Source organism: Asterias rubens, chromosome 15 (genome assembly GCF_902459465.1).
Source record: "Asterias rubens chromosome 15, eAstRub1.3, whole genome shotgun sequence".
NCBI lineage: Eukaryota > Metazoa > Echinodermata > Asteroidea > Forcipulatida > Asteriidae > Asterias > Asterias rubens.
Window position 1 is genome coordinate 7,155,488 of NC_047076.1, and position 11,569 is coordinate 7,167,056.

At 40.5% G+C, this 11,569-nt stretch overlaps 1 protein-coding gene across 1 annotated transcript; it reads left to right on the forward strand.

The window, feature by feature from the left end:
* Positions 1-3,041: 3,041 nt before the first annotated feature.
* LOC117300105 lies at positions 3,042-11,106 on the forward strand. Its single transcript, XM_033783798.1, has 5 exons — positions 3,042-3,798; positions 5,851-5,988; positions 6,558-6,622; positions 9,367-9,505; positions 10,500-11,106. Exons 1-5 carry the CDS (start codon positions 3,196-3,198, stop codon positions 10,749-10,751), a joined length of 1,197 nt encoding a protein of 398 aa, XP_033639689.1. The 5' UTR covers positions 3,042-3,195; the 3' UTR covers positions 10,752-11,106.
* The last annotated feature ends 463 nt before the right edge of the window (positions 11,107-11,569 follow it).

Consider the following 11,569-nt stretch of genomic DNA (forward strand, 5'->3'; position numbering starts at 1 on the left):
GCATGACTACGTAAAACAATAAAGTTTGTTAGCTTGTTGGTGTTGGTTTTTGACTATGGAGAAGGTCTGACCCCCCCCTCCCAGCCCCCGTAGATCGTAGGGTCTAGGGTGCACACCACACAGGGAGCTTATACACTGACTATATAACGACAGCTTTATGGGTGCACCTCCTCTCATTTGTGACAATGGGTGCACCAATGCGAGGGCAATCCCCATAGCAACGACCGCACCAGATGTGTACGTGATATTTTCCCAAAGTCACGCTGACAAATCGCAAGCTGTAGGCCCTATTGAAGGAAAAAACACCCCTCGACATAAAATATTGGGTGGGGTGGGGATCGGGATTGGTGGGGGGGGGGGGGGTAGGTGGGGGGGGGGGGGGGCTATAATTAACACGAGTAAACTTGACCAATACAGGCAGACAATTTTTAGGAGGTGTGCCGACATCCCCATCCCATGGTCAATGCCCCGAACGAAAAAAACAAAACAAAACATCATCTCTTTAACCATGGAGGTTCAGACCGACAGTGCGGCAACTCACAGCTAGATTGATCACCACATTGATGTACAAAGCAATTATACAGAAAAACTCCACACTTTTTACGGTAAAAATGTCGGAACTGCACTCTTATAGCTCTAGTAGACAAAAATAGTCACAATATTGGCGGGGTATTTTGTCTGCTTATTCTGGCTAGCAGTTGCTGTGCTTAGAAAATGTGTTGTACTTGACATGGGCCCAGCTCTCTGTGCATCAGCAGGGCCCAGATATATTCACGGCTCCGCTTTAAAGCAAATAATCGGCGTTTGCGGAAGCAGGGATTTCCGCGCTTACGTCATTGCAAGCGTATTCAAGGGTATATAAGCAGTGCGTAGGCCCAATCCATATTCTTCTCTTAGGCCGTATCCGAATTGGCGTATTCGGCTATGGCCGGCTACGACTTAAGTGTGTTGCCAAATAATGTACTATAGCTCAACGCATGGTGACGCGGAAGTCTAGCCGTAGCCGTTGCTGCCAATTCGGACACGACCTTACATCTAGCCCATAAAATCGGCGCTTGCATGCACAGAAAGCAGAGAATGGTGAGAATTCGGCGGTAAAGCAGAACCATGAATATGGGCCCGGAAAACTGAACACAGCGGAAAGTTGAAACCGCCACACCGGTAAATGGCTAAGAAATAAAAAACCGGTAGCAACAGCTACAGCCGCCAATTCATGGGACTAAACGGATTTAAACTCTGAGCTGTCTCTTTAATACAGGGATCACTATAAAAGTGCATTAAAATTATTCAAATATCATTAACACGTATACGAGTATGATGCATCTTTTTGTGTAGCTCTATTATGATAATGAGACATTTATTTGCGTTATAGATTGCAATCAATTCATCAAGCACAATACACTAGGCTCAGCTAATACTAATCAGCGTCGACTCAAGGTTTACACTTAGTAGCCTTTTTAATTTTTTTTTATACAAGAGCAATGCCAACTTGTACAAAAGAATCTAATTTATTTGGTTTGTTAAAAAACTTTGTTTGTCAGGGGGGTTTGTTTGTTTGCTTTTATTTTGGAGTAATCTGAAACACTCAAACTCTATTTTGGTCGACACTACAGCTCCATCTTTTGCCTACTATTTCGCTTTGACATGACTTTGTATACCTCGTTTATGTTGTCGAGAAGATCGTTGTAAATATTAATGTTAACTGGAATTGAGGTTGAAATATAGCGATGTATGCCGACTCCCTTTTGCAATATTGTGCACATGTGACTGTAATCTCCAGTCATCTGGTGTACACAACGTGGAAACATTGATAAAATTAGCAGATTTAAGAATATTATTTTGTACAGGGTACAAAGTGATTATCATAGTGGAAAAGCTAGCTTTAACTTATTTGAAGAAGACAACATTAGTAAAACAAGAATTAGTTTTTTAGTCAAAACCTCGATGTAATGGCGTTGCTAGTTTCCTATAATATGACTCCGATAACCGATTGAGCTTAAAGGAACACGTTGCCTTGGATCGGTCGAGTTGGTCTTTGAAAAGCGTTCCGTATCGTTTTTTTATAAAATCGGTATGGTTAGAAAGATGTTGTAAAAGTGGAATACAATGATCCACACAAACATGCCTCGAAATTGCGTGGTTTTCGTTTTGCCTCGTCGACAAACACGGTCGGCCAATTATGGGAGTCAAAAATTTTGACTCCCATAAATGGCCGACCGTTTTAGTTCGCGACGTAAAATGAAAACCGTGCAATTTTGAGTGATACTTGTGTGGATCATTATATTCTACTTTTAACACATCTTTCTAACCATATGCATTTCATAACAAACGGTTTCAAACGCTTTTTATAGACCAACTCGTCCGATCCAAGGCAACGTGTTCCACTCTCACAGATTGGTAGTACTGGTCTATAAAACTGTTGCTAGCTTGCAACATTTAAGGAAGGTTAGACAATTTAGTACAATTCAGGGCTAAATATCCACCGGTAAATTAATAAAATTGCTGAGGCAGAAAATAGTGCTGTACAAAATCCCTGTTCGCTTTATATTTCAAGGATAATAAAACACAGTTATTTTGGTCACACGAAGACTATGTGGGTTTGTCTTTAAACTGTACTTGCTACACTTGCGATATTAAAGCAAAGTGGGAACATTTTATTGAATAGTGCTGTACAAAATTCCCGCCTGCTTATTTCAAGGATAATAAAACTGAACAGGGACATGATCATCAAAAACTTAGTCTTGGCCGAATACGTCAGTGATCAGTAGTGAATAGTGTACTGCGCTCGATCTGACGTCTTGGGCTAAGACTATTCAAACAAAAGCTTCGTTATCGAAACCTCCGGAGAAATAATCAATTTTAATGTACTTTCAAGGTTCAGGAAACAGCTAAGAGTCCTTGCTCCCCATCTTGCCTCCTGCTTTTGCACACCTTGGTTTTTAACTGGTTGACTGTATTATCGATTTCGGATCGCGCTCCCTATCCTTGGTTCATTTACGTTTTTAGCACTGTGTACATAAAACAGCCGTCGTGTGCTTTCTACTGGCGAAGCTTCCTCCATGGTATAATACAGAGACCATGGCACGTGTGATGAGAGTATTAATAAGGGAGAGGAAAATAAATCAATGATGCGTGTGATGCTGACGGGGTCAAAGATGCTACTCGAGTCTCTCCATTAGCATCAGAAAGGCCAAGATGGCGGCCATCTTGGTGAAAATGTCATCACTGCTCTCCACCAACGCTCATCATTTGTCCACCATCCTGGTGTTTTTTGCTCTGTTCACATTGTCAGATTCCTCACCGGGGACCGTAGCCAATTCACCGCATCACGTAGTAGTCGAGCCGGGATTCCTGTTCGTGAAATTACTCCAGCAATATTCGAAGATCAAAACGCAGTTGATTTCGTGTTCGCTCGCCGCATCATTGGGAGGAGGTGATGATGCGGTCTCCCACATAAACGGACCCCCGTTGTCGTCTTCTACGGCGGGGGGCTCGAGCCGCTGTTTGACCGGCAGTGGGGTGAGCCTGGACACAGACAGTCTGATCGATGTACGGGTTAGCGGTGACATCGCGGACAAGTGTAAACACGGCGGGAACAATCTGCTCCGGTGTCTCTCCAATGATGCCTTTGTCAATAAGATCCTGGGCAACTTTATGGGGGGATTGAGACCCGGAATCCTCAGGATGTGCTGCATCTTAGATGGGTGTGGCTTCGGGGTAGATGTGGGAGGGGACAGGGAGGACAATGCTTGCTTGAGTTGCCTGTCTGGTGCAGATGGCATAATGTTTACCCGTAAGGTGAGTTATGGGCTCTTGGTTTAAAGGTACTCACTGTTGGTGGTTACTCAACATAATTGTTAGCATACAAAACTTACTTGATATATAAAACATTGTGAGAAACAGTTCCCTCTGAAGTAACATTGTTTTTGACTGACTCAAATCATGGAGGAAGTTTTGAAAGACTCGTGGCTGAAGCCTATGGACACACTTTGTGTTTTTTTCTGCCATTATTCTCTTGGTGACTATAAATTGAGTCAGAATTTTCACAGATTTGTTATTTTATGCATGATGTTCGGATACATCAAGTGAGAATACTGGTCCTTGACAATTATTAAAGGTGTCCAGTGCGTTTAAAACTACGTCACTACAACGTGTACGAGGACACTCACAGAACAGGGATTTACGTGTTGATGCAGATGATACAACGTCAGAGGGGTGGGTGTAGTAGACATTATGATTATGGGGGGGGGGGGGTAGGTGGTGATTGCTAGCTATAGATGACGATAATGGGGATTACAACATGGTGTGGTTAATGTCCTATAACGGGGAATCTGCTTGTTATATAATGGTGCATTTACAAAATTGTCATAGAGGCAGCAACATTGCAACAAAGGTAAAACAATACAGACTGTAGAAATCCCGATTGCTTTCAACCCGAAAGGAACGTTTGGTAATCATAATGACAATACAAACTGTCAGTCAGAAGCATGTAGCAGCTTTTGATGGTATGAACCATTTTGAGAAACATTTTTCACTTCGAAGTAATGTTGGTATGGTAAAAGATATCCGGTTTTATCCTCCAATATTTGAATCTGCATCATGAAAAGCGTTACTGATTGTGAGTCTCTAAGATTTTGTTTTCCAAGAGCGCGACGACAATAAGTTTATTGTTATATACATCTTCATTTATATAAGATTAAAGGCAGTGGACACTATTGGTAATTAGTCAAAATAATTATTAGCAGAAAACCTTACTGGGTAACTAGTAATGGCGGGAGAGGTTGACAGTATAAAATGGTGTGAGAAACGTTCTCTCTGAAATGACGTAGTTTTCGAGAAAGAAGTAATTTTCCAAGAATTTGATTTCGAGACCTCAGATTCAGAACTTGAGGTCTCGAAATCAAGCAGCTGAAAGCACACAACTTCGTGTGACAATGGTGCTTTTTTCTTTCATTATTATCTCGCAACTTCGACGACCAATTGAGCTCAAATTGTCACAGGTTTGTTATTTTATGCATGTTGAGATACACCAAGAGAGGAGACTGTTTACGAATTACCAATAGTGTCCATTGTCTTTAAAACAATCGAATCGATAACAAACTAAACGTACATACTTTTGGTTTGGTAATCACTCATAAAATTAATGAAAATAGAACTACATAAGCCTTCGATAGTATAAAGCATTTTGAGAAGCATTTCACTTTGAAAGACACCAGTTTCTATGGCCCAAAAATTTGAATATGAGAAGCGTCACTGTATCGCTTCTCAAATTGTGTAATCATATTATAGGGATTATTCTTCCTGCGTGGAAATATTCGCTCCGGATCTCAAAAAAGGGACCACCTTTTGAAATGAAAAGTTCAAATGTTGGTTTTAATATATATCTACATCTATGTTGCATTAAAGGCAGTGGACACTATTGGTAATTACTCAAAATAACTATCGGCATAAAACCTCACTTGTTAACGAGTAATGGGGAGAGGTTGATAGTTTAAAACATTGTAAGAAACGGCTCCCTCTGAAGTGCCATAGTTTTCGAGAAAGAAGTAATTTTCCACGAATTTGATTTCGAGACCTCAGATTTAGAACTCGAGGTCTCGGAATCAACCATCTAAACGCACACAACCTCGTGTGACATGGGTGTTTTTTTCTTTCATTATTATCTCGCAAGTTCGATGACCGATTGAGCTCAAATTTTAACAGGTTTGTTATTTTATGCATATGTTGAGATACACCAACTGTGAAGGCTATTCTTTGACAATTACCAATAGTGTCCACTGCCTTTAAACCAGTCGAACGGTTACAAAAAAGACCCCAAAATAACCATTACACCTTTTCATATTCCCCCAGAATAAAACACCGGACCAATCGTCTTTCCTGCAATCTCTGTCAAGAATGTTATGCACCGATCTCAAATTCAACAACATGCCGTGCACCAAGCTCAACCTTGTGGCCCTCAACCTCCTGTCAGGACCGGCTGATCAAACGGTAAAAGGACGCCCAATCATCAAACAAAAGAAATGCCAATCAATTTAGAAAACAATGGTGTGTTATTATAATCATTTATAACTACTAGGGAAACTGAATCCCGGTTTAAACTTCCTGCAAACGCGAATGCGATACGAATTTTGGGAAAAACAACAATATTATGTGACGTCAAAATTCGCTTCGCATTTGCAGGAAGTATGAACCGGACGTACCTGGGGCCAATTTCATAGAGCTGCTAAGCACATAAAAATTGCTTAGCATGATTTGTTTTCGTTGGTTAAAGCAGGATTACCAACCAAACGTCCAAGTGATTTTCAGGATAAGCAAAGAACAGCTGAATACCAGTAACAAGCAATATGCAACAAATGGAAACTTGGTTGGAAATCCTTTTTTTATCAAGGACGAAATTTCATGCTAAGCAAATTTTTGTGCTTAGCAGCTGTATGAAACTGGGCCCTGTTCATGTTTGGTGTGATTTCATTTAGCCTCCGAGAAAGACTCTGCTAGGGTCAAAACGTCAAGCCATTAACAATTTTTTGTATCGGCAAATATTGTTTGATATTAAACAGATTCTTGAAGGAGCGGCTGACGTCATCAGACAGTGTAACCCATCGTTCTCAACCGAAAGCATTAGGTAAGAAGAGATTGACAACAAGAAAAACGAGGATGGTCCAAAATGGACTTTGTGAGGGGGCGACTCTGTCATGGGGCGACTTTGTGAGGGGCTACCTGGGGCGACTTTGAGAGGGGTCGACTTTGTTAGTGAGTGAGCGACTTTGAGAGGGGGCGACTTTGTAAGTGACTGGGCGACTTTGTAGTTGGCGACTTTGCTGGGGGCGAGTTGACTGGCATCCGGTCTTATAAGGCTTATCATTTCAAAAGAGAGATTATGTCGCAAATATCTTTGCAAATATCTTTGCAGATATTTGCGATGTCGCAAATATCTTTGAAAATATCTTTGCAAATATTTGTGATGTCGCAAATATTATTGCATACTTGATCGCATACTTCGTCGCATAGTTTGCATATTTTTGTCCCATATTTTTTCAAAGATATTTGCGGATATCGCAAATATTTGTAAAGATATTTGCGATGTGCGATGTCCCTTCAGGGCCACCATAGATATCGCCTACAATCTGGAGGCAGTATATCCACACAATCCATGAAGAATAATCCCTAATAGCACTGCACATAATCTGAGAAGCGTTATATTATTCAAAACAATTTGGACGAAAAGTGATGTATTTTTCCATAGCCGCAGTAGTCGAAATGAAATGTTTCTAAAAATGCACTATCCAAAGCTGCCCTACTTCTAACCGCGTAAGTTTTAGTTAATTAATTTTCAGAGTCGTTACCAAACGTTTACAGACACTTAACCATTTAGCCACTGTACTACCCAGCCGCCTATAGCGATACACTGTATGCGGTACGAGGAAACCTCGCTAGCTTGTGTTTGTAGAAAAAAAGGAACATCAAAAGAAAACTCGATAGTCATTAGTAGGTCTACGCATTTGTTAATATATCTACATATAGTAGTCGTTATAGATCGTTTTTAATTCTCCCTTCACAGTTGACTTGTCGAAGCTAACGATGATGAAATAATTTAGCTCTTACGAAAAAAACCCGCTAATTAGTAAACAGGAAATTGTTCATCATTTATGATGATATTGTCGAAAATTAACGCCTTCGCATTTAATCAGTATGAGCATTGAGACAGACAAAAGCCTTGAAAAGTTATTGTGTCCATTTTATCCGTGCACAAAAATATTCGCCATAAAAATTACCGTAGCCGTTTAACGAGAGGCATTTATTGTTCCCATGCAAACTTGTACTTTTATACAAATATTACCGAAAGGGTAAACAATTGGGCATACACATTAAGCCATGGCTATCTTTTAAAATTGGAACTACGATTCTAGTAATTTACTGCAAGATTCTTGAGAAATTGGATTTCAGCAAATCCGGGCGGTGCAGGGACTAAAGGGTTAAATATCTGTCAGTCGCAGCACAAAGGCTGAGTTACAAAACGTATACGTTTGGTAGTCACAAAACGTATACGTTGGGTAGTCTCTTAAAGACAGTGCATGGACACTATTTATAACTACTCAAAATAATTGTTAGCATAAAACCTTACTTGGAAGAGTAATGGGGAGCTGTTGACAGTATAAAACATTGTGAGAAATGGCATTAGTCAATAACAAAAGATCCTGTCTACTATGAACTGACCCTCATTCAGCTCATAGAAGACTAATGCTAGCCTGGCGGTCGGGGAACCATACCCACGAAAAACAGCAAGCTGCTACATCAATGGATGATGTCATCGTCAGCCAATCACCGTGCAGGAAAACCATCCTGTTTAATGGTTGATTTTTTCGTAAGGTGGGTTTTGGACTACCGGTGGAAATCGCTGTATCCTGACTGGACTAGGTACGATCCGGTTAACACTTCGAGGAAGAATATTAAATAAGCTATCCATGTATACTCTTTTTGGACTGTTGCTGACATTCATAACGGGAAAATCTGTCGTGTTTTTGTGACTTGTTTTCTTTCTTTTTTAAGCCATTTTTTACGAAATTTCTCTTTTTTTTTTTCATACAAAACGACAGATATGCTCTTCATTTCAATGGACTGCTACATTATTTCTGTCAATACTTTTCAGATAAGGCCGAAATGGTCTGAATTTCAGAAGCCCTTTGGACTTACTATATATTCACACAGAGGTCACGCACGAAAAAGGATGATTAATTTGCAGATAAAAGAAAAGGACATTTGGTGACCTGCGGGTAGACTGGTACAGCAGCTTGTGATAGTTCAGGCCCGAGGCATTATGTGAATCATTTAAGATCGAAGTGATGTGGTTAATAAAAAACTTATCTGTTTTTATCCCCCGAAAATTTGAATTTGAGAAAGTTACTGTCAAATACGTTTCTCAGATTGTGTATTCAAACTACGGATTACAGTCTCATAAATGTACCACCTATTAATCGTAGCTTAATCTGAAACATTCGCATATATATACGGATTATTCTTCCTTTGCTGTCATTACCACTCCGGATTTTTGGCAATATCTAAAAAACGCGACCAACTTTTGAAAAGAAATGTTCCTATTTTTATTGCATAATTATCCACGGGATAGAAACAATCGAACGGTAATAACGACCGGTATGCGTCCCCTTTAAAAACATTACAAACTCAAGGTATAGGCCTAAGAAAATGCCAATAAAAAGCCGAGTAGCAATTGTATGAACATGTTGTATTATAGACAAGCGGGGAAAAATTTGTTATTTTATTACATATCCTTCACACCACTAAACCTCCGTTTTACAGATTCAATTATTTCACACGGACACTAACTTTGTCTTCTTTTTCTCATCCTAGGCTATTCCAGATGATTATAGGAAACCTAAGCCACAACGATACCTTGAGAATTAAGGCTTTGCTGGCACCACACGGGTCAGAGGTCAAACAACCACATCCGGTCAAGTATATTTCAGGAGACAACAGTGTAAAGAAAGAGGTTGGTACTACTACAGCTGGTAACCAGTTGGCCTTTCCATGAAATATGGAAATTGAACATCGCACGCCTTAACATTGGGTGCGTTCGTTTAGCTTCCCTGGGTCGACCCCGGTGTGTGGCGGTTTTTTTTCCCAGGACGAACGTGGGTAATTATCCGCACACGTTCGCTTTGGAAAAAAAAACCCGCCACACACCTGGGTCGACCCAGGGAAGCTAAACGAACGCACCCACTATCTCACTGGCAACATGAGGAAATTGGCGCCTTTTTGTATGGGCTCATGGTGGCGTACGCATATTATGTTTTACATCTGTGTAGTGCACAACTCAATGGCGTTTGCCAACCCAATAGTGCCTGTACGCATACGTGAATGTAATTAGCATAACCGCGTGGAAAGGCTAATTTATGTAGAGCCGCTTAGCAGCATAATGCTCACCAGACAATAGTTAGTTGGGACACCATCAGTAATAACGAAACGCTACGCATCATGGTATTAGCTCTCTACATGTATCACTGCATGAACATTTTCTTAGTATCACATATCATTACGGGTGTGGTGATCAATAAATTAGAATAATTTGAATACTTTATTGGTACGTCATCAATAACCGAAAGTTTGGTTGTTTGTTTTTGGAGGGGAGGGGGGGGGGGAGGGGGCGAAACCCTGGCACCCTGAAATGATGTCAACAGGTATGATCATGGAGAAATTTCTCAAAAAGAAACATTAGTACAACTTATGGTACATATGAGCCTCGTAGAAACATAAGGTGTTTTTAATGGTACATGTATCTCCATTTGTTTCTTCCTAGATATATAGATACAATGGTTTAATAAAAAACTGTCCTCGCAGCACAAAAGGCGGATTTAATAGCAACATTTAAAACTGAAATAAGTGGTGGAATAAACCATTTATCATTGAACAAGTACAACAAGTTACAATCAAGAAAAACTAACGAAAGGTCAATAATAATCTCCGTGTTCAATTTGACTTTTCAGAGGATGAGTGACTTAACGGCTCGAGCCAAGACTGGTCTGGTGGTCATGGGGATCCTGGTCGCTATTAGTCTCTTCCTCGGGGCGTGGGTCATCTACCAACGAGCCAAAGCCTACTACCATCCCAACGAGGCCGTGCGCTACTCGCAGATCAACATAAACGATATCTACATAGACGACCAGAATCGAGACGACGACGAGTACGAGGATGACGGTGACCCCGGGGAAGGAGTCCCTACGCCGTATCGTTCGTGAACATGATGCGGGTAACCCGTGGGGTGTGGCGTGAGCGATTTTTTGCCAACAATTTGGAAATGTTGGCAACACGTAGAGACTTATACCGCAGCCATCGTTGTTTCTTCCCAAAGCAGTTTCAAGATTAAAATATAATTATGCGAGGTGCGCGGTGACGTCATCCCAACCCTTAACCAAATAATTATATGCAAAACACGAGTTGCGCGCGTACCGCCGGGCAGATTTCGTAATGAGGACTGTTTATAGATGTATAAATTAAGGGCACTAATTCGTCTCTTTGTTATGCTTAAAGGCACTAGACACTGTTGGTAATTACTCAAAATAATTGTGAGCATAAAAACTTACTTATAGTAACGAGCAGTGGAGAGCTATTGATAGTATAAAACATTGTGAAGTAACGTAGTTTTTGCGAAAGAAGTAATTTCTCACTCAAACATTTGACTTGAAATCGAGGACCTCAGCTGAGGTCTCGAATTCATGCATCTGAAAGCACACAACTTGTGCGACAAGGGTGTTTTCTCTTCCATTATTCTCTCGCAACTTCGACGACCAACTGAGTTCAAATTTTCACAGGTTTGTTATTTTATGCATACACACCAAGTGAGAATACTGGTCTTTGACAAGTACCAAAGGTGTCCAGTGCCTTTAAACAATTTGGGTTGGGAATGATTTGACCATCAACGATCAAAGAAAATAATTGGGGATACCGAGAATTTGTCTATACAAACCGTATAGGCCTACCTGGTGTGTTTTAAACAAAACCATTTTTTTTATATAAATAGAAAACCTGCTTATATAGTAATATAAAACACATGCGA